Source organism: Staurois parvus, unplaced genomic scaffold (assembly GCF_062004578.1).
Source record: "Staurois parvus isolate SC_StPar_1 unplaced genomic scaffold, SC_StPar_1.0 ptg001410l, whole genome shotgun sequence".
Classification (NCBI taxonomy): Eukaryota; Metazoa; Chordata; class Amphibia; order Anura; family Ranidae; genus Staurois; species Staurois parvus.
This window is the reverse complement of record NW_028319206.1, coordinates 1-27,500: the sequence shown is the minus strand read 5'-3', so window position 1 is coordinate 27,500 and position 27,500 is coordinate 1. Positions and strand designations below refer to the sequence as shown.

Genomic DNA, 27,500 nt, shown 5'->3' with positions numbered 1-27,500 from the left:
GGGAAACTCACTATCGAGCAGCAGATCTGTGATGTCCAATTCCAGGGAGGGAACGATTTTACTGAACATCTTGTACTCCTTCCCGAACCGCGGCATCTGGATGATGAAACATGATGGAACCTGCGGATGTGAGAAAACAGGCTCTGTGATTGGATATCGTTACCCCCTGTGATTCTGTATACCAGTGGTCTCCAAACTGGGGCCACATGTGGCCCTTGCAGTTATCTAGCCCTTGGGGCACTATTCCTTCCACTGACACCAATGATGGGGCACTATTCCACCCACTGACACCAATGATGGGGCACTATTCCTTCCACTGATACCAATGATGGGGCACTATTCCACCCACTGACACCAATGATGGGGCACTATTCCTCCCACTGACACCAATGATGGGGCACTATTCCACCCACTGATACCAATGATGGGGCACTATTCCACCCACTGACACCAATGATGGGGCACTATTCCTCCCACTGACACCAATGATGGGGCACTATTCCACCCACTGATACCAATGATGGGGCACTATTCCACCCACTGATACCAATGATGGGGCACTATTCCACCCACTGATACCAATGATGGGACACTATTCCTCCCACTGACACCAATGATGAGGCACTATTCCTCCCACTGATACCAATGATGGGGCACTATTCCTCCCACTGACACCAATGATGGGGCACTATTCCTCCCAATGATACCAATGATGGGGCACTATTCCTCCCACTGACACCAATGATGGGGCACTATTCCTCCCGCTGACACCAATGATGGGGCACTATTCCTCCCACTGACACCAATGATGGGCACTATTCCTCCCACTGACACCAATGATGGGGCACTATTCCTCCCACTGACATCAATGATGGGGCACTATTCCTCCCACTGACACCAATGACGGGGCATTATTCCTCCCACTGACACCAATGATGGGGCACTATTCCTCCCGTTGACACCAATGACGGGGCACTATTCCTCCCACTGACACCAATGATGGGCACTGTTCCTCCCACTGACACCAACGAAAAGGGACTATTCCTCCCTCTGGCACCAATGATGGAGCACTATCCCCCCCCCCCAACTGACACCAATGATGGGGCACTATTCCCCCCCCCCTCAACTGACACCAATGATGGGGCACTATTCCTCCCATTGATATGTTCATTGTGCGGATGTGACAAACATTTGAACATTTAGAACAAAAATCAACCCATTTTCTCCAATATATGTAGCCCCCAATATCGTCATCACCACCAAGCGGCCATAATGCGTTTTGTTCATAAATCAGGAAAAAATTGCATTATGACCACTAGGTGGCACTGGAGATCTTCCATAGGCACAGTGCCAGCTGGCAGTTCATAGTGCAGTCTTTATCAGGCCCTAACATACAGTCATGGCCAAAAATATTAACCCCCCCCCCCCACATGCCTGTCAGACAACGCACCACTTTGCCATGTTTCGGCATTCTCATGTTCATCTCTTTGGTTTGTATCGGTGACACCATAAAGTGGAGAAACAAAAAGCCAAATCAGACCCATTCCACGCAAAACCTCCAAAATGGACAAAATTATTGGCACCTTCTCAGAATTGTAAGAAATAATTGCATTCCAGGTTTGTGATGTTCCTGTAATTTGTCATTAAACTCCCCCGTATCCATGACCAGGCGATGACAACATGGAAATCACATCGACAACCAATGGTGACAAATGTCATCCACCTTTCTGTTGGGTGTCTCTGTGTGCCACATGGAGCATGGAGGAGAGAGAGAGCAGCAAAGAATTGTCTGATGATTGGAGAACCAAAATGGGGGAGACGCATGGACAATCTCAAGGTGACAAATCCATCTCCAGAGATCTTCATGTTCCTGTGTCCACTGTGTGCAACATTGTCAGGAAGTTTACAGCCCATGACACTGTAGCTAATCTCTTTAAATATGGTAGGAGACCCAGGAGGACCCCACTGCTGACACAGAAATATGGTGGGAGATCCAGGAGGACCCCACCGCTGACACAGAAATATGGTAGGAGATCCAGGAGGACCCCACTGCTGACACAGAAATATGGTAGGAGATCCAGGAGGACCCCACCGCTGACACGGAAATATGGAAGGAGATCCAGGAGGACCCCACCGCTGACACAGAAATATGGTAGGAGATCCAGGAGGACCCCACTGCTGACACGGAAATATGGAAGGAGATCCAGGAGGACCCCACCGCTGACAAGGAAATATGGGAGGAGACCCAGGAGGACCCCACTGCTGACAAGGAAATATGGGAGGAGACCCAGGAGGACCCCACCGCTGACACAGAAATATGGGAGGAGACCCAGGAGGACCCCACTGCTGACAGAAATATGGGAGGAGACCCAGCAGGACCCCACTGCTGACACAGAAATATGGGAGGAGACCCAGGAGGACGCCACTGCTGACACAGAAATATGGTAAGAGATCCAGGAGGACCCCACTGCTGACAGAAATATGGGAGGAGACCCAGGAGGACCCCACTGCTGACACAGAAATATGGTAGGAGATCCAGGAGGACCCCACTGCTGACAGAAATATGGGAGGAGACCCAGGAGGACCCCACCGCTGACACAGAAATATGGGAGGAGACCCAGGAGGACCCCACTGCTGACACAGAAATATGGGAGGAGACCCAGGAGGACCCCACTGCCGACACAGAAATATGGTAAGAGATCCAGGAGGACCCCACTGCTGACACAGAAATATGGTAGGAGATCCAGGAGGACCCCACTGCTGACATGGATATATGGAAGGAGATCCAGGAGGACCCCACTGCTGACAAGGAAATATGGGAGGAGACCCAGGAGGACCCCACTGCTGACAAGGAAATATGGGAGGAGACCCAGGAGGACCCCACCGCTGACACAGAAATATGGTAGGAGATCCAGGAGGACCCCACTGCTGACAGAAATATGGGAGGAGACCCAGGAGGACCCCACTGCTGACACAGAAATATGGGAGGAGACCCAGGAGGACCCCACTGCTGACACAGAAATATGGTAGGAGATCCAGGAGGACCCCACTGCTGACAGAAATATGGGAGGAGACCCAGGAGGACCCCACCGCTGACACAGAAATATGGGAGGAGACCCAGGAGGACCCCACTGCTGACACAGAAATATGGGAGGAGACCCAGGAGGACCCCACTGCCGACACAGAAATATGGTAAGAGATCCAGGAGGACCCCACTGCTGACACAGAAATATGGTAGGAGACCCAGGAGGACCCCACCGCTGACACAGAAATATGGTAAGAGATCCAGGAGGACCCCACTGCTGACATGGATATATGGAAGGAGATCCAGGAGGACCCCACTGCTGACACAGAAACATATTGGAAGCCATATTGGAGTTTGCCAAAACTTACCTGCGGAAGCCACAATCCTTTTGGGAGATGTGCTGGGGACAGATGAAACAAAATGGCAGCTTTTTGGTAACTCCCATCATTCTGCTGTTCTCAGAAAAAGCAATGAGGCCTTTAAAGAAAAGACTCCAGTCCCTCCAGTCACACATGGTGGTGGGGGGGGGAGGGTCACTGATGTTTTGGGGTCACTTTGCTGCTTCAGGCACTGGATGTCTTGGCCGTGTGGATGGCATTATGAAATCTGAAGATTACCAAAGAATTCTGGGGTACAATGTAGGGCCCGGTGTCAGAAAGCTGGGTCTCCAGTGTCAGAGGTCATGGGTCTTCCAGCAGGACAATGACCCAAAGCACACGTCATAAAACCCCCAGAAATGGTTTCAGACAAAGTGCTGGAGAGGACTGAACTGGCCAACAAGGAGTCCAGATCTCCATCCCATAGAGCTCCTGTGGAGAGATCTCAGACCAGCAGTTGGGGAAAGGAACCCTTCCAATCTGAGAGACCCGGAGCAGTTGGAGGAAGAAGAGCGATCCAAAATTCCAGTAGAGAGGTGGAAGAAACTCATTGATGGTGACAGGAAGCCATTGATTTCACTTATTTTTTCCAAGGGATGTGCCACCAAATATTACATGAAGGGTGCCAATAAATGTGTCCAGTCCATTTTTGGGGATTTACATGGAATGCGTCAGATTTGGTTTTTTGTTTCTCAACTTTTTTGTTTGATAGCAATACAAACAAAAGAAATAAACATGAGAATGCCAAAAATATGTAATTTTCTGGGTGAAGTGGTGCGTTATCTGACAGAAATGCAGGAGGGGGGGGGGGGGGGGAGACAAGATTTATTTATTACAGGTATTTCTATAGCGCCATCAGTTTACGCAGCACTTTACATATATATTGTACATTCACATCAGTCCCCGCCCCCGAGGAGCGTACAATCTAAGGTCCCTAACTCACATTCATAAATACACATACCAGGGCCAATGTAGACAGGAGCCAATTCACCTCCCAGTATGTCTTTGGAGTGTGAAACCCACGCAGGCACAGGGAGAACATGCAAACTCCAGGCAGGTGGTGCCGTGGTTGGGATTCGAACCAACAACCCGAGTACTGCCAGGTGGAAGTGCTAACCATTTAGCCGCTGTGCCGCCCAGATTATTGGTCATGACTGTATATACTTTCCCAGGAGAGTCACTGTACTAGTGGCCAGTAAGGTTAGTACTCCCAAATTACCCAGGTCAGTGACTTACTAGGTAGTGAAGCTAGGATGAGGGTGACAAAGCCTGCCCCTTCACAAACATTTAAATACAGAGACCCCCCCCCACACCCCCATTATCTGCTCTACAGTATGTGCTCACCTCGGCCAGCTTGAGGTTGGAGTGGTGAAAGGATTGCTCCAAAAGCTGTTGGACATTGGGAACGGTCATCTCCTGCTGCTTCTCTATGAAGATTTGGTAGCAGTAACACTCCTGGACACCTTGACCCTTTGACCTGGGGTAGAGAGCACAACATGAGAAGAGGAGCAAACTGCCAAGACAATGTCACTGCCAAGGTGAAACCAACGACCTCCCTCCCCCTCCATCCTACGCTCCCTCACCCACATCTTCAATCTCTACCTCTCCTCAGGCACTGTCCCCTCCCCTCTGAAACATGCACACATCACCCCCATACTTAAAAAGCCCTCCCTGGACCCCAATGACCCGAACAACCTCAGACCCATCTCCCTGCTCCCATTTACATCTAAACTCCTCGAACGCCTAGTCTACACCCGCCTATGCTCTCACCTCAACGACAACAACCTCCTCGATCCCCTACAGTCCGGCTTACGTCCCCTACACTCCACCGAAACCGCCTTACTCAAACTCTCCAACGACCTGCTAACCGCCAAAGCTAATGGCCACTACTCAGTGCTCCTACTCCTTGACCTCTCTGCGGCCTTCGACACAGTCCACCACCCCCTCCTCCTCAAAAAACTACACTCCCTTGGCCTCAGAGATTCTGCTCTCTCCTGGCTCTCATCCTACCTGTCACAACGCTCCTTCAGTGTTACCTATAATGCTACCACCTCCCCCTCACTCCCCCTCTCTGTTGGGGTCCCTCAAGGCTCTGTCCTCAGGCCCCTTCTCTTCTCCATCTAAACCTCCTCCCTTGGCCAACTCATACACTCTCACGGCTTCAACTACCACCTCTATGCCGACGACACACAAATCTATCTCTCAACCCCCCACCTCACCCCCTTGGTCTCCGCCCGAATCACACACCTGTTGAGCGACATATCAGACTGGATGTCACTCCACTTCCTTAAACTGAACCTCTCCAAGACCGAGTTTCTTGTCTTCCCCCCAGCCCGGACCCCACCCCCCATTGACTTCTTCATCATGTCCAACACTGCCACCATCAAACCCGCCCCGCAGGCCAGAGTACTTGGTGTCATTCTGGACTCCAACCTATCCTTCCAGTCCAAGTCCAATCTTTAACAAACTCGTGCTACTCCACCTCCGCAACATGCAGACTCCACCTCCACAACATCGCCAAAATCCGCACGTTCCTAACCCCAGAAACCTCTAAACAGCTCATCCGCTCCCTCATCATATCACGACTCGACTACTGCAACTCCCTCCTCACTGGCCTGCCTCACCGCTGGCTATCCCCGCTTCAGTCCATCCTGAATACGGCTGCCAGACTCATTCACCTTTCCAACCGCTCCATCTCCGCCACCCCCTCTGCCAATCCCTCCACTGGCTTCCGATTGCGCAACGGATCAAATTCAAAATCCTAACGCTGACGTACAAAGCTGTCCACCATACTGCCCCGAACTACATCACTGACCTAATATCCAAGTACCGCCCAACACACACACTCCGCTCCTCACAAGACCTCCTTCTCTCTAGTTCCCTGGTCTCCTCCTCCCATGCCCGCCTCCAGGACTTCTCCAGGGTGTCACCCATCCTGTGGAACTCCCTGCCCCAACCCATCAGATTATCACCTACTCTCCTTTCCTTTAGGCGCACCCTGAAAACCCATCTCTTCAGGGAAGCCTACCCCACCCCCTGCTAACTTGACCGACCTCCTCCACTCTTCCTACCACTCCATCCCCCACAGCTATCTCCTCCTGTGCCACCATCCCCTCCCTCCTAGATTGTAAGCTCGAAAGAGCAGGGCCCTCAATCCCCTCATGTTTTGCATTGTATTGGTATTGTTCTGTCACATGTTCTGTCCCCCTTTGTAATGTACAGCGCTGAGCGAACTATTGGCGCTTTATAAATACTGTATAATAATAATAATGTATGCATGCCACCATCAAGGGGACATCATTGTATGCATGCCACGGACAAGTAGACATCAATGTATGCATGCCACGGACAAGGAGACATCAATGTATGCATGCCACTATCAAGGAGACATCAATGTATGCATGCCACCGCCAAGGAGACATCAATGTATGCATGCCACCATCAAGGAGACATCAATGTATGCATGCCACCGCCAAGGAGACATCAATGTATGCATGCCACCATCAAGGAGACATCAATGTATGCATGCCACTGCCAAGGAGACAACAATATATGCATGCCACCATCAAGGAGACATCAATGTATGCATGCCACCGCCAAGGAGACATCAATGTATGCATGCCCCCGCCAAGGAGACATCAATGTATGCATGCCACCATCAAGGAGACATCAATGTATGCATGCCACCGCCAAGGAGACATCAATGTATGCATGCCACCGCCAAGGAGACATCAATGTATGCATGCCACCACCAAGGAGACATCAATGTATGCATGCCACGGACAAGTAGACATCAATGTATGCATGCCACCACCAAGGAGACAACAATGTATGCATGCCACTGCCAAGGAGACATCAATGTATGCATGCCACGGACAAGTAGACATCAATGTATGCATGCCACCACCAAGGGGACATCAATGTATGCATGCCACCGCAAAGGAGACATCAATGTATGCATGCCACCGCCAAGGAGACATCAATGTATGCATTCCACCGCCAAGGAGACAACAATGTATGCATGCCACCGCCAAGGAGACAACAATGTATGCATGCCACCGCCAAGGAGACAACAATGTATGCATGCCACCGACAAGGAGACATCAATGTATGCATGCCACCATCAAGGAGACATCAATGTATGCATGCCACCATCAAGGAGACATCAATGTATGCATGCCACCGCCAATGAGATAAAAATGTATGCATGTCACCGCCAAGGAGACATCAGTGTATGCATGCCACCATCAAGGAGACAACAATGTATGCATGTCACCACCAAGGAGAGATCAATGTATGCATGCCACCACCAAGGAGACATCAATGTATGCATGCCACCGCCAAGTAAATAAAAATGTATGCATGTCACCGCCAAGGAGACATCAATGTATGCATGCCACCGCCAAGTAGACATCAATGTATGCATGCCACGGACAAGTAGACATCAATGTATGCATGCCGCCACCAAGGAGACATCAATGTATGCATGCCACCACCAACGAGACATCAATGCATGCATTCCACCATCAAGGAGACATCAATGTATGCATGCCACCGCCAAGGAGACAACAATGTATGCATGCCACCGACAAGGAGACATCAGTGTATGCATGCCACCATCAAGGAGACATCAGTGTATGCATGCCACTGCTAAGGAGACATCAATGTATGCATGCCACTGCCAAGGAGACAACAATGTATGCATGCCACCGCCAAGGAGACAACAATGTATGCATGTCACCGCCAAGGAGAGATCAATGTATGCATGCCACCGCCAAGGAGACATCAATGTATGCATGTCACCGCCAAGAAGACATCAATGTATGCATGCCACCGCCAAGGAGACAACAATATATGCATGCCACTGCCAAGGAGACAACAATATATGCATGCCACTGCCAAGGAGACATCACTGTATGCATGCCACGGACAAGGAGACATCACTGTATGCATGCCACCATCAAGGAGACATCACTGTATGCATGCCACTGCCAAGGAGACATCAATGTATGCATTCCACCATCAAGGAGACATCAATGTATGCATGCCACCGCCAAGGAGACATCAATGTATGCATGCCACCGCCAAGGAGACATCACTGTATGCATTCCACTGCTATTTCCTTGGGTGTCAGGGCAATCCAGCCACAACAGGCAGAGGAGGTAGGTGATTGGTTCCCAAAGCCTGTATTCAGCCAGCGCCTATGAAGCCTGCTTTTCCTCCCACCATACCTCCACACATGCAGTTGACGGCTGAAGCTCTAATACGCCAGTGGCCTTAATCATAGAAGTTGGATGAGTAAAGGAAGTTAGGAACCTATATACGGCACCTTTACTCATACAATGCAACAATGTGAAAGCTGTAATGCCACACCATTAATGATTGGGCAAAATGCGTTAATGGTAACCCTGCCCACTAATGCATTTCATCCAACTGGCCTTACTCATACAAGGTGGATGAATCAAGAAGGGCAGGAACCTATATAATGCTCCTTAACGCCTAGAATGCAACAATATTAAAGTTGCAATGCGCCGCTAATACGTTTCACCCCACTGGCCTTACTCATAGAATTTGGATGAGTAAAGAAAGATAAGAACCTATATACAGCACCTTCACTCATACAATGCAACAATGTTAAAGCTGCAATGCCACGCCATTAATGATTGGACAAAACGCGTTAATGGTAATCCAGCTCACGAATGCGTTTCACCCCACTGGCCTTACTCATAGAAGTTGGATGAGTAAAGGAAGACAGGAATCTATATATGGCACCTTCACTCATACAATGCAATAATGTGAAAGCTGTAATGCCACAGTAATAATGAACGGGCAAAATGCGTTAATAGTAACCCCGCCTGTTAATGCATTTCACCCAACTGGCCTTACGCATAGAAGGTGGGGGGAGTCAAGGGAGGGTAGGAACCTATATACTGCACCTTCACTCCTACAATGCAACAAAGGAAAAAGCTCTAATGCCACACTATTAACGATTGTGCAAAAGGTGTTAATGGTAATTCAACCCACTAACGCGTTTCACCCCAGTGGACGTACTTATAGAAGGTGGCGGAGTCAAGAAGGGCAGGAACCTATATACCGCATCTCAGCTCCTGGATTGCAACAATGTTAAAGCTGTAAGGCCACACTAATAATGATTGGGCAAAACGCGTTAGTGTGTGTTTGCTCTAATTTGGCATCAATAAAGCTTGAAGCAAAAAAAAAAAATACAGCAGAGTGTGGCTTATGTGTTTGTGTGCCTGGAGGGGAGGAGGATCCTGCAGAGTCGGGGTACCCAGCCATTGCCTGGAGGGGAGGAGGATCCTGCAGAGTCAGGGTACCCAGCCATTGCCTGGAGGAGAGGAGGATCCTGCAGAGTCGGGGTACCCAGCCATTGCCTGGAGGGGAGGAGGATCCTGCAGAGTCAGGGTACCTAGCCATTGCCTGGAGGGGAGGAGGATCCTGCAGAGTCGGGGTACCCAGCCATTGCCTGGAGGGGAGGAGGATCCTGCAGAGTCGGGGTACCCAGCCATTGCCTGGAGGGGAGGAGGATCCTGCAGAGTCGGGGTACCCAGCCATTGCCTGGAGGGGAGGAGGATCCTGCAGAGTCGGGGTACCCAGCCATTGCCTGGAGGGGAGGAGGATCCTGCAGAGTCGGGGTACCCAGCCATTGCCTGGAGCGTGTCTTTTATCACCTATACACACATATGTACATTTACCATCCATGTCTCAGGAGGGATGAGGATCACTTACTGTAGCTTCAGCAGAGGGTCGGCCCGGAGGATTCGCTGCATGATCAGGTTCAGGAACTCCTCCGGGTCTGAGAGCCAAAAGGAAACATGTAAACATCAGAATTTGTATAGGTGCGATCCAAGACACACAATACATCATACACACAGAACATATCATACACACAGAACATATCATACACACATGACATATCATACACACATGACATATCATACACACACAACATATACACACACAACACATCATACACACACAACATATCATACACACACAACACATCATACACACACAACATATCATACACACACAACATATCATACACACACAACACATCATACACACACAACACATCATACACACACAACATATCATACACACACAACACATCATACACACACAACATATCATACACACATGACACATCATACACACACAACATATCATACACACACAACACATCATACACACACAACACATCATACACACACAACATATCATACACACACAACATATCATACACACAGAACATATCATACACACACAACACATCATACACGCACAACATATCATACACACACAACATATCATACACACACAACACATCATACACACACAACACATCATACACACACAACATATCATACACACAGAACATATCATACACACATGACACATCATACACGCACAACATATCATACACACACAACATATCATACACACACAACATATCATACACACACAACATATCATACACACACAACATATCATACACACACAACATATCATACACACACAACATATCATACACACAGAACATATCATACACACAACACATCATTAACACACACACACATCATACACACATGACACATCATACACACATGACACATCATACACACAACACATCATACATACACACTGCACAGCGGCGCTGAGGAGAAAATATGAGACAACCAAGCGTAGAAGTCACCTACAGCACAGTACAGACTTCTTACACGGGCACACCATACATGGACACCGTAAAACGCCGCAAACCGGTGTTTTTGGACGCTAAAAAACGCAAACGCGGGAAAATGCCGCTAAACGCTAATGCAAAAACGCTAAAAAACTAAAATTTTTTATGTGGCTTTAACCAGCTAACATTATCAGCGTTATCAAAACGTTCCCACCAGGTCTGTACACCCGCTGTGCCCACTATGAGGGGTTCCCACCATCCCTGTGCTGAGTTCCCGGGTCTGTACACCTGTTGTGCCCATTATGAGGGGTTCCCACCATCCCTGTGCTGAGTTCCCGAGTCTGTACACCCACTGTGCCCATTATGAGGGGTTCCCACCATCCCTGTGCTGAGTTCCCGGGTCTGTACACCCGCTGTGCCCATTATGAGGAATTCCCACCATCCCTGCAGTAAAGTGAGAGCGGTACCTTTCTCGGAGGTGGTGAAGCTGGGGCACTGACTCTCCTGCATCAACTGATGTCGCAGCATCATCACACTGTCCGCCGAGACGTACCCGTTCCTGCCGAGGACGCCAGTTGGTTAGCAGCAATCATCATCTTTATCAATAATTCTATATATAGATTTTTGCTCTTTGACATTCTGCTTTAATATTAGAAATGTAAATCAGATATAAAAATAGCATCAAGTCCAGTCATTCATTCAGCATAAAAATAGCTGCACCTGCTATGAATAGTCTCTGGATCCGCTTCCCGTCATCAGGGCGGACAGCTTGAACCGCTCCATGTGTGGTCAGTGGGAAGAATGTCCCTTACATTGGAGGTCAGTGGGAAGAATGTCCCTTACATTGGTGGTCAGTGGGAAGAATGTCCCTTACATTGGGTGATCAGTGGGAAGAATGTCCCTTACATTGGGGGGTCAGTGGGAAGAATGTCCCTTACATTGGGGGTCAGTGGGAAGAATGTCCCTTACATTGGGGGTCAGTGGGAAGAATGTCCCTTACATTGGGTGATCAGTGGGAAGAATGTCCCTTACATTGGGGGGTCAGTGGGAAGAATGTCCCTTACATTGGGGGTCAGTGGGAAGAATGTCCCTTACATTGGGGGTCAGTGGGAAGAATGTCCCTTACATTGGTGGTCAGTGGGAAGAATGTCCCTTACATTGGTGGTCAGTGGGAAGAATGTCCCTTACATTGGGGGTCAGTGGGAAGAATGTCCCTTACATTGGGGGTCAGTGGGAAGAATGTCCCTTACATTGGGGGTCAGTGGGAAGAATGTCCCTTACATTGGTGGTCAGTGGGAAGAATGTCCCTTACATTGGTGGTCAGTGGGAAGAATGTCCCTTACATTGGTGGTCAGTGGGAAGAATGTCCCTTACATTGGGGGTCAGTGGGAAGAATGTCCCTTACATTGGGGGTCAGTGGGAAGAATGTCCCTTACATTGGGGGTCAGTGGGAAGAATGTCCCTTACATTGGAGGTCAGTGGGAAGAATGTCCCTTACATTGGAGGTCAGTGGGAAGAATGTCCCTTACATTGGAGGTCAGTGGGAAGAATGTCCCTTACATTGGAGGGCAGTGGGAAGAATGTCCCTTACATTGGGGGTCAGTGGGAAGAATGTCCCTTACATTGGGGGTCAGTGGGAAGAATGCCCCTTACATTGGGGGTCAGTGGGAAGAATGTCCCTTACATTGGGGGTCAGTGGGAAGAATGCCCCTTACATTGGTGATCAGTGGGAAGAATGTCCCTTACATTGGGGGTCAGTGGGAAGAATGCCCCTTACATTGGAGGTCAGTGGGAAGAATGTCCCTTACATTGGGGGTCAGTGGGAAGAATGTCCCTTACATTGGGGGTCAGTGGGAAGAATGTCCCTTACATTGGGGGTCAGTGGGAAGAATGTCCCTTACATTGGGGGTCAGTGGGAAGAATGTCCCTTACATTGGGGGTCAGTGGGAAGAATGTCCCTTACATTGGGGGTCAGTGGGAAGAATGTCCCTTACATTGGGGGTCAGTGGGAAGAATGTCCCTTACATTGGTGATCAGTGGGAAGAATGTCCCTTACATTGGGGGTCAGTGAGAAGAATGTCCCTTACATTGGTGATCAGTGGGAAGAATGTCCCTTACATTGGTGGTCAGTGGGAAGAATGTCCCTTACATTGGTGGTCAGTGGGAAGAATGTCCCTTACATTGGTGATCAGTGGGAAGAGTGTCCCTTACATTGGTGGTCAGTGGGAAGAATGTCCCTTACATTGGTGGTCAGTGGGAGGAATGTCCCTTACATTGGTGGTCAGTGGGAAGAATGTCCCTTACATTGGGGGTCAGTGGGAAGAATGTTCCTTACATTGGGGGTCGGTGGGAAGAATGTCCCTTACATTGGGGATCGGTGGGAAGAATGTCCCTTACATTGGGGGTCGGTGGGAAGAATGTCCCTTACATTGGGGGTCGGTGGGAAGAATGTTCCTTACATTGGGGGTCGGTGGGAAGAATGTTCCTTACATTGGGGGTCAGTGGGAAGAATGTCCCTTACATTGGTGATCAGTGGGAAGAATGTCCCTTACATTGGGGATCAGTGGGAAGACTGTCCCTTACATTGGGGGTCAGTGGGAAGAATGTCCCTTACATTGGAGGTCAGTGGGAAGAATGTCCCTTACATTGGGGGTCAGTGGGAAGAATGTCCCTTACATTGGAGGTCAGTGGGAAGAATGTCCCTTACATTGGAGGTCAGTGGGAAGAATGTCCCTTACATTGGAGGGCAGTGGGAAGAATGTCCCTTACATTGGAGGGCAGTGGGAAGAATGTCCCTTACATTGGGGGTCAGTGGGAAGAATGTCCCTTACATTGGGGGTCAGTGGGAAGAATGTCCCTTACATTGGGGGTCAGTGGGAAGAATGTCCCTTACATTGGGGGTCAGTGGGAAGAATGCCCCTTACATTGGTGATCAGTGGGAAGAATGTCCCTTACATTGGGGGTCAGTGGGAAGAATGCCCCTTACATTGGAGGTCAGTGGGAAGAATGTCCCTTACATTGGGGGTCAGTGGGAAGAATGTCCCTTACATTGGTGATCAGTGGGAAGAATGTCCCTTACATTGAGGGTCAGTGGGAAGAATGTCCCTTACATTGGGGGTCAGTGAGAAGAATGTCCCTTACATTGGTGGTCAGTGGGAAGAATGTCCCTTACATTGGTGGTCAGTGGGAAGAATGTCCCTTACATTGGGGGTCAGTGGGAAGAATGTCCCTTACATTGGTGATCAGTGGGAAGAATGTCCCTTACATTGGTGGTCAGTGGGAAGAATGTCCCTTACATTGGTGGTCAGTGGGAAGAATGTCCCTTACATTGGGGGTCAGTGGGAAGAATGTCCCTTACATTGGGGGTCAGTGGGAAGAATGTCCCTTACATTGGGGATCAGTGGGAAGAATGTCCCTTACATTGGGGGTCAGTGGGAAGAATGTCCCTTACATTGGTGGTCAGTGGGAAGAATGTCCCTTACATTGGTGATCAGTGGGAAGAATTCCCCTTACATTGGGGGTCAGTGGGAAGAATGTCCTTTACATTGGTGGTCAGTGGGAAGAATGTCCCTTACATTGGGGGTCAGTGGGAAGAATGTCCCTTACATTGGGGGTCAGTGGGAAGAATGTCCCTTACATTGGGGGTCAGTGGGAAGAATGTCCCTTACATTGGGGGTCAGTGGGAAGAATGCTCCTTACATTGGGGGTCAGTGGGAAGAATGTCCCTTACATTGGTGGTCAGTGGGAAGAATGTCCCTTACATTGGGGGTCAGTGGGAAGAATGTCCCTTACATTGATGGTCAGTGGGAAGAATGTCCCTTACATTGGGGGTCAGTGAGAAGAATGCTCCTTAAATTGGGGGTCAGTGGGAAGAATGTCCCTTACATTGGGGGTCAGTGGGAAGAATGTCCCTTACATTGGTGATCAGTGGGAAGAATGTCCCTTACATTGGTGATCAGTGGGAAGAATGTCCCTTACATTGGGGGTCAGTGGGAAGAATGTCCCTTACATTGGGGGTCAGTGGGAAGAATGTCCCTTACATTGGGGGTCAGTGGTTACTTTTCTGAGATTGTGACAGTGCTCACTGCTCTAGCAACCTGTGGAGGAAGCTTTGGATTCCACGGAACCCTCACTGAGAACGGCTGCTTTAAAGAGTCATGAGGTTCCCCCCCCCCCCCCCCCCGAGGATATGATCTCTGGATTGGGTGGAGGTCAGTAGCTCTAGAAGTCTCACTTACCTCCTGTGGCTGGAGATCTGCTGTAAAATCCAACCCACCTCAGTTGGCTCCCAGCATAGTCCTTCCTCCTGAGGAGCGGGTTGTAGCATCTTGGAGTCAGGTGGTCATCTCACACCTCTACCTACTTCAACACATGTTCCCGGGATGGAGACGAATCTGAGATCGAGTCGAATTTTACAGCAGAAGATCTCCTGAATAGCCGCCATAGAAGTAAATGTAACTTGGAGCTTTCCACTGAACTCCCCCAGGGCCAGAGGTTGGATCTTCATGGGGTCCTCTGTTGAATTCCCCTGTCTGGATAGAATTGTGGGTGGTCTCACTTGCGCAGAGGGTTGACAATCTCCTCCCTCAGGGTCCTCTGGATCTCTCTGTCTGGGTGGGACGCCGGTTTGAAGAGTAGAGCGTCCAACGATGAGCTACAGGAAAAGAGGCTGCAGGAGGAGACAGAGGAGGAGAACCATTACAATGGAAATGGAAACGTATTTTGGGAGATTTGGATAGAGAGGGTTACAACTGTCATGTTTATGTGTCTAACTCCTCCCATCGGCCTCCCCTTCAGCCTTGCACAGGTGTACCGGCCCCTCCCCTTCAGCCTTGCACAGGTGTGCCGGCTCCTCCCCTTCAGCCTTGCACAGGTGTACCGGCCCCTCCCCTTCAGTCTTTCACAGGTGTACTGGCCCCTCCCCTTCAGTCTTTCACAGGTGTACTGGCTCCTCCCCTTCAGTCTTGTACAGGTGTACCGGCTCCTCTCCTCCAGTCTTGCACAGGTGTACTGGCTCCTCCCCTTCAGTCTTGCACAGGTGTACTGGCTCCTCCCCTTCAGTCTTGCACAGGTGTACTGGCTCCTCCCCTTCAGTCTTGCACAGGTGTACTGGCTCCTCCCCTTCAGTCTTGCACAGGTGTACCGGCTCCTCCCCTTCAGTCTTGCACAGGTGTACCGGCTCCTCCCCTCCAGTCTTGCACAGGTGTACCGGCTCCTCTCCTGTACTTAATGGCGTCCTCTGATGTCACTGCACACTGGGAGCTTCTCACAATGTGCATTAGAAACTGCAGCCAGTCAGATAGAGCTCCGCCTCATTTCCTGGCTGGAGGATGTCCAGCATCATCTAGTTTTTTCCTCCATGCCCCACCCCTTCCATGAATTCAGTTCTTCCAATCATGGAGGCTCAGAATTCAAAGTATTGTTACCTATGGTGGTCTACATGCAAATACAGCCTGCCTAAGAACACCCACCTTTCCAGACTGACCTTCACCCAGCAAGGCAATCTGATTTTTGGCACAACCCCTCCCACGGCTTACATCAAGACTGAGGACTCTTGAGAGGAGTACTGAAGCAGGGTGCTGTGATGCTTTCAGGAAGCTGTACAGCATCTGGCCAGCCCCTCCTACCAGCCATGATCTGCCTGCATTGCATAGAGAAGCACAGAGACCCAGTATTTGAAGAAAAAAAAATCCTTTACAGTGTTGGGGAAGTGGACAGGGGAAGCATCACTTAGGATTAAACTTTAGCTTTAGGCTTGATGGAACAGTAAAGTAGAGGTGGGGAAACCCTAAGAAGAAACCTGTCCTGGCAAGAATTCTCAAACATTTTTTTATTTCACTTCCAGCTGATTTCTCTTTTACTTCCTGTCTGGGGTCTGGGCAATAAAGTCTGACAAAGGCTCCAACCCTTCCCGGCTCTTCACATTCACATTGGATTTGAATACAACACAAGTTCGCCACACTCTCTACTTTAAAGCAAACCCAAAGAAAAGTAAAGGATCTAAAAATTAAAAAAAAAAAAAAATGGTCACAAGTTACGGCCCAGCCCTTCAGGAGCCCCTGACATACCAAGACCCACCCACTAGATACCCGTGAAGGGGAGCATCCATTGGATTTGAATACAACAAAATCTTACCTACATGAAAACAAACCCAAAGAAACGTAAAAGAGCCAAAAACTCTCAAAGAAATAATAAAACGGTTACAAGTTACAGCCCAGCCCCCGAGGAGCCCCTGACATAACAAGACCTAACAAGACCCTCCCACTAGATACCTGAAAAGGGCAGCATCCATGTAGCAGGAGTTACAGTGGCCTTGTATCCCTTTCATATCACCCTGTAAAATATCCACAGCAGAACATCCCTGCAGCGGGGGGACCTTCCCAGGGATCCTGTAACCTTCTTTATCTGAAAAAAAGCAAAAAAAAAAAAAAAGACTTTTTATGCATTTAATATAGTCATTCATGCTATTAAAAAAAAAAATCACCACCCGAAAATCCCGAGCAGTTGGCAGTAAGTATGCGCTCTACGGGAACATGACCAGTATGGATTTATTGATTCTGTGAGCTGAAAATGTGAAGGTGATGCATCAGTTCCCAACACATCTGAAATGATATTATGTATCGGAATATCAGAATAGATATTAAGGAAACAAAATGCATAATATTGTATCTTTTTTTTTTTTGAAACGCGTAAAAGTAATCATCTTCATGTAACTATTCTTATCAGAGTGAGGTAATGTTTGATACCCTTCCTTACTGATAGTTCATAATTGTGTAGATGGGGACAGACATACACTATATTGCCCCAAGTATTGGGCCGCCGGCCTTCCCACACACATGACCTTTAATGGCCCCCCAGTCTTAGTCCGTAGGGTTCAATATTGAGTTGGCCCCGCCCTTTCCACACACATGACCTTTAATGGCCTCCCAGTCTTAGTCCGTAGGGTTCAATATTGAGTTGGCCCCGCCCTTTCCACGCACATGACCTTTAATGGCCCCCCCAGTCTTAGTCCGTAGGGTTCAATATTGAGTTGGCCCCGCCCTTTCCACACACATGACCTTTAATGGCCTCCCAGTCTTAGTCCGTAGGGTTCAATATTGAGTTGGCCCCGCCCTTTCCACACACATGACCTTTAATGGCCCCCTAGTCTTAGTCCGTAGGGTTCAATATTGAGTTGGCCCCGCCCTTTCCACACACGACCTTTAATGGCCTCCCAGTCTTAGTCCGTAGGATTCAATATTGAGTTGGCCCCGCCCTTTCCATGCACATGACCTTTAATGGCCCCCTAGTCTTAGTCCGTAGGGTTCAATATTGAGTTGGCCCCGCCCTTCCCACACACATGACCTTTAATGGCCTCCCAGTCTTAGTCCGTAGGATTCAATATTGAGTTGGCCCCGCCCTTCCCACACACACGACCTTTAATGGCCCCCCAGTCTTAGTCCGTAGGGTTCAATATTGAGTTGGCCCCGCCCTTTCCACGCACATGACCTTTAATGGCCCCCCAGTCTTAGTCCGTAGGGTTCAATATTGAGTTGGCCGCCCTTCCCACGCACATCACCTTTAATGGCCCCCCAGTCTTAGTCCGTAGGATTCAATATTGAGTTGGCCCCGCCCTTTCCACGCACATGACCTTTAATGGCCTCCCAGTCTTAGTCCGTAGGGTTCAATATTGAGTTGGCCCCGCCCTTTGCAGCTATAACAGCTTCAACTCTTCTGGGAAGGCCGTCCACAAGGTTTAGGAGGGTGTCTATGGGAAGGTTGGACCATTCTTCCAGAAGCACATTTGTCAGGTCAGGCACTGATGTCGGGGGAGGAGGCCTGGCTTACAGTCTCCACTCTAATTCATCCCAAAGGTGTTCTATGGGGTTGAGGTCAGGACTCTGTGCAGGACAGTCAAGTTCCTCCACCCCAAACTGGCTCCTCCATGTCTTTATGGACCTTGCTTTGTGTACTGGTGTGCAGTCATGTTGGAACAGGAAGGGGCCATCCCCAAACTCTTCCTACAAAGTTGGGAGCATGAAATTGTCCAAAATGTTGCCTAAAGAGTTCCCTTCACTGGAACTAGGGGGCCAAGCCCAACCCCTGAAAAACAACCCCACACCATAATCCCCCCTCCACCAAACTTTACACTTGGCACAATGCAGTCAGGCAAGTACCGTTCTCCTGGCAACTGCCAAACCTGGACACGTCCATCAGATGGATGGGCAGAGAAGCGTGATTGGTCACTCCAGAGAAACATCTCCATGCTCTAGAGTCCAGTGGCGGCGTGCTTTACACCACGGCATCCAGCGCTTTGCATTGCACTTGGTGATGGAAGGCTTGGATGCAGCTGCTCGGCCATGGAAACCCATTCCATGAAGCTCTCTACGCACTGTTGTTGGGCTCATCTGAAGGCCACACCAAGTTTGGAGGTCTTTTGCTATTGACTCTGCAGACAGTTGGTGACTTCTGCGCACTGTGCGCTTCAGCATGCGCTGACCCCGCTCTGTCATGTGACGTGGCCTACCACTTGGTGGCTGAGTGGCTGTTGTTCCCAGTTGCTTCCACTTTGTTATAATCCCATTAACAGTTGAGCGTGGAATATTTAGTAGCCAGGAAATGTCACGGATGGACTTATTGCCCAGGTGGCCACCTATCACGGGACCACGCTTGGAGTCACTGAGCTCCTGAGAGCGACCCATTCTTTCACCAATGTTTGTAGAAGCCGTCTGCATGCCTAGGGGCTGGATTGTATACACCTGTGTCCATGGAGGGGATTGGAACACCTGAGTCACATGATATGGAGGGGATTGGAACACCTGAATCACATGATTGGGAGGGAATTGGAACACCTGAATCACATGGTATGGAGGGGATTGGAACACCTGAATCACATGATTGGGAGGGGATTGGAACACCTGAATCACATGGTATGGAGGGGATTGGAACACCTGAATGACATGATTGGGAGGGGATTGGAACACCTGAATCACATGATATGGAGGGAATTGGAACACCTGAATCACATGGTATGGAGGGGATTGGAACACCTGAATCACATGATTGGGAAGGGATAGGAACACTTGAATCACATGATTGGGAGGGGATTGGAACTCCTGAATCACGATTGGGAGGGGATTGGAACACCTGAATCACATGATTGGGAGGGGATTGGAACTCTTGAATCACATGATTGGGAGGGGATTGGAACACCTGAATCACATGATATGGAGGGGATTGGAACACCTGAATCACATGATTGGGAGGGGATTGGAACACCTGAATCACATGATTGGGAGGGGATTGGAACTCCTGAATCACATGATTGGGAGGGGATTGGAACTCCTGAATCACATGATATGGAGGGGATTGGAACTCCTGAATCACATGATTGGGAGGGGATTGGAACACCTGAATCACTTAATATGAAGGGGATTGGAGCACCTGAATCACATGATTGGGAGGGGATTGGAACACCTGAATCACATGGTATGGAGGGGATTGGAACACCTGAATGACATGATTGGGAGGGGATTGGAACACCTGAATCACATGATATGGAGGGAATTGGAACACCTGAATCACATGGTATGGAGGGGATTGGAACACCTGAATCACATGATTGGGAAGGGATAGGAACACTTGAATCACATGATTGGGAGGGGATTGGAACTCCTGAATCACGATTGGGAGGGGATTGGAACACCTGAATCACATGATTGGGAGGGGATTGGAACTCCTGAATCACATGATTGGGAGGGTATTGGAACACCTGAATCACATGATTTGGAGGGGATTGGAACTCCTGAATCACATGATTGGGAGGGGATTGGAACTCCTGAATCACATGATTGGGAGGGGATTGGAACACCTGAGTCACATGATATGGAGGGGATTGGAACTCCTGAATCACATGATTGGGAGGGGATTGGAACTCCTGAATCACATGATTAGGAGGGGATTGGAACACCTGAATCACTTAATATGAAGGGGATTGGAGCACCTGAATCACATGATTGGGAGGGCGGGTCCAATACTTTTGGCAATATAATGTATACGGAATGCTTGGTACAGGATCCTGAATCTACTAAATATTGCCTCTATATATTTTACTGCCTGCAACCGATGTCCTGCAATGCTGAAATCCTTAGGCCTTGTTTACAACAGTGGTGGCTATGAAAGGGGAGGGGGGTGGTAAAAATAGGCAGTTGAGCCCCGACCACCAAGCTACTGATTAAAATTGCCACCGGCCATGTTAGTACACACGGTCTGATGGCCAAGGTTAGGGTGCACAGTGGCACAAATTTGGTCACACATGCAAGTGAATGGATCAGCATGCATGGGGCTTATTCAACTAAATAGGGCTGCCAATTTACGGCATGCTGCTATGGGCTTTCAAGGGTTAAAAGCGGCATCCACTAGGTAATATATTGCCTCCAAGCTGCCGGCCAAATGCCTCTGAAAAACCATTCCCATGGATCCATTTTTACAGGGGCAGCAATGGTGGCCACAAGTGTAAATGAGCGTTTAGTATAGGTCAGTACTCATCTCTTCCTCTCCATCATCAGAAGTGGAAAGGTTCCCGGGCCCCCATAGGAGCTGCCATTATTTTAAGTTATGTGTTCACATTACACATGAAGATTGTGTAGCGACAATCTTGGTAAAGTATTTTCTTCCACTGGTGCTTCATTTTTTTTGGCCCCGCCTCCGAGGAGATCAGGAGTAACTCACTATGCGCCTCAACCTCCAGGCTCTTTGGTTCACAGTCTTTACTAGACAGAAAGCGGGTGTCTGGCTGACATGCTTTCAACTTGACAAAAATTCCTCGTTTTGGGCCACAAAAGAAATACCGGCGCCCCTGCCAGCTGCCGTCGGTGCAACCTTTATCTTCTTCCTGTAAAGTCAAGAACAGACATAAGTGATTGGAGAACAGCCTACCATACCTGAAGGTTCAATTATCATCGCTCTGGTTCTGAGCGATCGCATGCCATCACACAAGTGTCTCTCTCTGTATTGGTTCTGGAGTTTCATGGGCACGAGTTAGTCTGATCTCCTCAGGGGCGGGGCCAAATATGAAACAGCAGTGAAAGAAATCACGAAGATTGTCACAACTCACTCTTCATACATAATGTGGTTACATTATAACTTAAAAAAAAAAAAAAAAAAAAAAATCACAGTTCCTATGGGGCGCGAGGAACCATTCCTTTGAGAAGTCCTATCAGGACTATTAGTTTCCACTACATTGGCTCTAAAAAAAAAAAAAAGAAAAAAAAGAGGATCACCTCTAATTTAGTTTTTGCAAACGGTAAGCCCTGGTACACTAGGGCGACATGAAAGTCGAGCAACTTTGCTGTACAACTTCCCAGGGACCAGGTGCTACTTTCAAGCAACTTTACTGATGTGACTTTGGTGGATCAGTGGGGATTTTTTTTTTACCTTCGCCTCTCCTCCCTGGTCAGCCTTGCTGCCTAGAAACTCCCCCCCAAGCACATTCCATTCACACCTCAGCACAGCGGAAACGTGTTTTTCCCGTTTGTTTTGCTTGAGCATTTTTTGCACAATTTTCAAGCGTAAACGTGCCTCATACATAAGGCAGCCCATTTACATGAATGGGCTGCCCTACGCATGACAACGTAGCTAGAGCATTTTCAGTCGCGGAGCGTCACGTTTTTTTCATTGCGTGTTTTTGAACGTTTGTATCTCGTTTTGTGACATGGCAATACACAAGTCTGCTAACCGTGATTGGGGTGTCATGAACAATCAGGGTGCATTTACATGTATGTACGAATGTATTCACAACATCAATTCTCCTGCGCTTGGGTCCAGAGGAGACAACTGGCTACAATCGCATCCTCATTGGCTTGGATAGAACATGCCTTCTCATATGGAAGAAAAAATATTTTTGAAATACAATTATGGCCATACTCAATATATATATATATATATATATATATATATATATACACACACATATATATATATTTTTTTTTTTTTTGCATGTTGAAATGCGTTTTTATTACAAAATAAATGAAAAAAAATTGTAAAAATTAATTTTCAAATATACTGTATGTCTTTAAAAATACAAAATCTACATTTTTGGAATGCATTTACAAATATATGTTAAAATTACTTTTTTATATGTAAAAAAAAAATCTGAAAACTATATTTAAAAAAAATATTTTTAAAAATATTTTTCAGATATTTTGTGATATATAAAAAACGCATTTCATCATGCAGTGTATATATATATATATATACATACATACATACACACACACGCACACACACACATACATACAGACACAGCATGTTGAAATGTGTTTTTATATATTACAAAATATATGAAATTTTTTTTTTTTCATATTTTATTTAAATATATTCTTCAGATTTTTTTTAACATATAAAGAAGTACTTTTAACATACATTTTTACATATGTTCGTAAATGCATTCCAAAAATGTAGATTTATATTTTTAAAGATATACAGTATATCTAAAAATGTATTTTTAAAAACTATTTTTCAGTTATTCTGTAATAAAAACGCATTTTAACATTTTATATTTTTATATATATATATATATATATATATATATATATATATATATATAATATAAATATATATATTAAATATGGCCAAAATTGGAGTATTTCAAACATATTTTTCTTCCATGTGGGTTCCATTATGTGCACAATGATTATGCAACTAAATGAAAAACAAAAATATTCCCATCTCACTTGTTTATTTTCATCTGTTAAAGTGAGAATAACCCACATGGAATAAAAATATACTTGAAATGCATTTTAAAAATATTCTTCCCAAATATATTGACATATATTAGAAATATCACAATTTTGGCCATATATTTTTTTTTACCATAAAAAAAGTCATTTTGACATATATTTTTACATATATTTGTAAATGCATTCCAAAAATGTAGATTTGTATTTTTAAAGACATACAGTATATTTGAAAATTTATTTCATATATTTTGTAATAAAAACGCATTTCAATCTATATATAATTATTGAAATATATTGAATATGGCCAAAATTGTAGCATTTCAAATATATGTCAATATATTTCAGAGGAATATTTTTAAAATATACTTCAAATATATTTTTCTTCCATGTGGGTTACTGCCCTCATAAGTCTGGGAGAATCTAGGAACACTGAAACCATAAAACAAGACAGAGGGCGCCCCGGCCTAGTGCATTATCCTTAAAAAAAAATTTTGATATTAAAAAGTGGTAAGTATTATACTCACAAGACACCTCATCGTAAAAAAACAGCTCAGTGCGGTCCACGATTCATCACGTCACCCGACAGGGCAGAGAGGACCTCCTACAGGCTAACGCATTTCGAGGACTAGGTTGGCTCTGAGGAAGGGGCTAGTCCTCGAAACGCGTTAACCTGTTGGATCCAGGGAATATCCGATTGCCTCTCGGGGGATCAGGAAGGAATTTTTTCCCCTGCAGGAGCAAATTGGATCGTGCTTTGCTGGGGTTTTTTTGCCTTCCTCTGGATCAACTGTGGGTGTAGGATTATATATAGATTTTTTTCTATGGTTGAACTGGATGGACATTTGTCTTTTTTCAGCCAGATTAACTATGTATCTATCACTTTTTAATAATAAATACCGTATTTTTCGCCATATAAGACGCACCTGACCATAAGACGCACCTAGGTTTTAGAGGTAGAAAACAGGAAAAAAAAACAATTCTGAGCTAATGGACTGCAGACACAGTACAGGGATGACCAGAGACTGCGGACAGCACAGGGATGACCAGAGACTGCGGACAGTACAGGAGATGACCAGAGACTGCGGACAGCACAGGGATGACCAGAGACTGCGGACAGTACAGGAGATGACCAGAGACTGCGGACAGCACAGGGATGACCAGAGACTGCGGACAGCACAGGGATGACCAGAGACTGCGGACAGCACAGGGATGACCAGAGACTGCGGACAGCACAGGGATGACCAGAGACTGCGGACAGCACAGGGATGACCAGAGACTGCGGACAGCACAGGGATGACCAGAGACTGCGGACAGCACAGGGATGACCAGAGACTGCGGACAGCACAGGGATGACCAGAGACTGCGGACAGCACAGGGATGACCAGAGACTGCGGACAGCACAGGGATGACCAGAGACTGCGGACAGCACAGGGATGACCAGAGACTGCGGACAGCACAGGGATGACCAGAGAATGCGGACAGCACAGGGATGACCAGAGACTGCGGATAACACAGGGATGACCAGAGACTGCGGATAGCACAGGGATGACCAGAGACTGCGGACAGCACAGGGATGACCAGAGACTGCGGACAGCACAGGGATGACCAGAGACTGCGGATAGCACAGGGATGACCAGAGACTGCGGACAGCACAGGGATGACGAGAGACTGCGGATAGCACAGGGATGACCAGAAACTGCAGACAGTACAGATGACTGCTGACCTTTGGGGAGGTGGGGAGGTGGGGAGCGGGTACCTGAATTTGACAGGTACCCGCTCTTACTTCCGCAGAGTTTTTGTTTGATCTTACCTGTTCCTCAATCCAGCCGCGCGCTGTCTTCCCGGCTTCTGTAATGGCGCTCGGCATGACAGCCGGGTGCCCAGTGCGCATGAGCAAGAAGCGCTGCGCTTTGTGATTGGTCCGGCGGCTTCTGGGATCTGTCATGTGTCCCAGGTATCGCCTTACCATTCACAAAAAGCACCGCTTCTTGCGCATGCGCACTTGGCACCCGGCTGTCATGCCCAGTGCCTACACTACAGAAGCCGGGGAGACAGCGCGCCGCTGGATAGAGGAACAGGTAAGGTCCCGCTGAAGAGCTGAGTGGCCGGCCCGGTATTCTGACACGGCCGCGGTGGAAATACCGGACCGGCCGCTCCACATTCGCCTTATAAGACGCACTGACATTTCCCCCCCAGTTTTGGGGAAGAAAAAGTGCGTCTTATACGGCGAAAAATACGGTACATGTTTCCAGGATAACAGACTAGGCCGGGGCGCCCTCTGTCTTGTTTTATGGTTTCTATGTTTCCGAATGCGTGGCAACCCACAACAGAAAATGCGCATTTCAGAAACAAGCTGCAAAGGTGAATCGCGCTTGCGTCGCCATAATACCAAAGCAAGAGAGATATGCATTTTCAAAACGTGCAGCAAAGCGCGTTTTCTGCACGGGTTATCGTGAATTAGGAAACGCGCAGATGTGAGGGCAGTCTGCAGGGTAACGTAAGCACAACAAAGGGAATTTTTAAAACACACGGAACAGCGTGCGTCTTCTTGCCGGTTGCCATGCAGATGGGCAGCACAGTGGTTAGCACTTCCGCCTGGCAGCACTCGGGTCGTTGGTTAGACCACCTGCCTGGAGTTTGCATGTTCTTCCTGGGCCTGCGTGGGTTTCCTCCGCGTACTCCAGTTTCCTCCCACACTCCAAAGACATGCTAGGAAGTTAATTGGCTCCTGTATTTATTGGCCCTAGTATGTGTATGTATGAATATGAGTTAGGGACCTTAGATTGTATGCTCCTCGGGGGCGGGGACTGATGTAAATGTACAATATATATGTAAAGCGCTGCGTAAATTGACGGCGCTATATAAGTCCCTGAAATAAATAAATAACTATGAATACAGGCTAATTGTTAAAGACACCCCAATCGCAGTTTTGCTGCCAAAATGTGCGACGCTCCATGACCAAAAAGGTTCCTGAGCTACTTTGGGACATTTATCGCACCCTCTACGCCAGTGGTTCTCAACCTTCCTAATGCCGTGACCCCTTAATACAGTTCCTCATGTTGTGGTGACCCCCAACCATGAAATTATTTACCCAGTAATTATAATTCATGAAGTGTCGTTTTACCTCCAATACTGCTGCTTTCTACACAGTAGCTGCTCTTTACACATTGGAAATATGTGTTGTCCATGGTCTTAGGCGACCCCTGTGAAAGGGTCGTTCGACCCCCAAAGGGGTCGCGACCCATAGGTTGAGAACCACTGCTCTACGCGATGTGAAGAACACACCAAAAAAAAAAAAAAAAAGAAAAAAATCTGAGCAGGAACGTGCATTTCCACTACACTCAGATGTGAATGGGATGTGCTAGGCAGGAAGTTTTTAGGTAGTAAGGATGACCAGGGAGGAGCGGTGACTGCCAAAGTTGCTGCAATTAAGACAAAGGTACGACTTGCTGGTGATTTTACATTGAAGTCTATGGGAGCTGCATAGTAAAAGTAGGAAAAAAAAAGTAATTTTTGTTGTTGCGACTCAAGACGTAGCAATTAAAGACAGTACCCACTAAAATTCTACAAGCTTTCATCTGATCTGCGACTTTACATGTCCCAAGTCGCTGGAAAAAAAAATCACACTGGTACAGGGGCGGACTGGCAACTCATGGGGCCCCCGGGCAATAGGGGATCGT

General features: G+C 47.7%; 2 protein-coding genes across 2 annotated transcripts in view; one reads left to right on the top strand and one right to left on the bottom strand.

Annotated features, from left to right (window-relative positions):
- Positions 1–21,974, bottom strand: part of LOC149436172 (ubiquitin carboxyl-terminal hydrolase CYLD-like) — a gene marked incomplete at its 5' end in the record, with an annotated part of 45,507 nt that extends 23,533 nt beyond the window's left edge. Inside the window, 7 exons of the mRNA XM_089661929.1 lie at positions 12–120; positions 4,747–4,879; positions 10,150–10,216; positions 11,569–11,660; positions 15,660–15,770; positions 17,374–17,506; positions 21,812–21,974. Coding sequence (XP_089518055.1) covers positions 12–120; positions 4,747–4,879; positions 10,150–10,216; positions 11,569–11,660; positions 15,660–15,770; positions 17,374–17,506; positions 21,812–21,974 — 808 coding nt within the window. The remainder of the gene's footprint in view (positions 1–11; positions 121–4,746; positions 4,880–10,149; positions 10,217–11,568; positions 11,661–15,659; positions 15,771–17,373; positions 17,507–21,811) is intronic.
- Positions 10,312–11,013, top strand: LOC149436173 (uncharacterized; the record flags this gene model as incomplete). Its single annotated transcript, XM_089661928.1, has 1 exon — positions 10,312–11,013. A coding segment is annotated over one exon (702 nt), but the record flags the coding sequence as incomplete, so codon positions are not given.
- Positions 21,975–27,500: the final 5,526 nt, after the last annotated feature.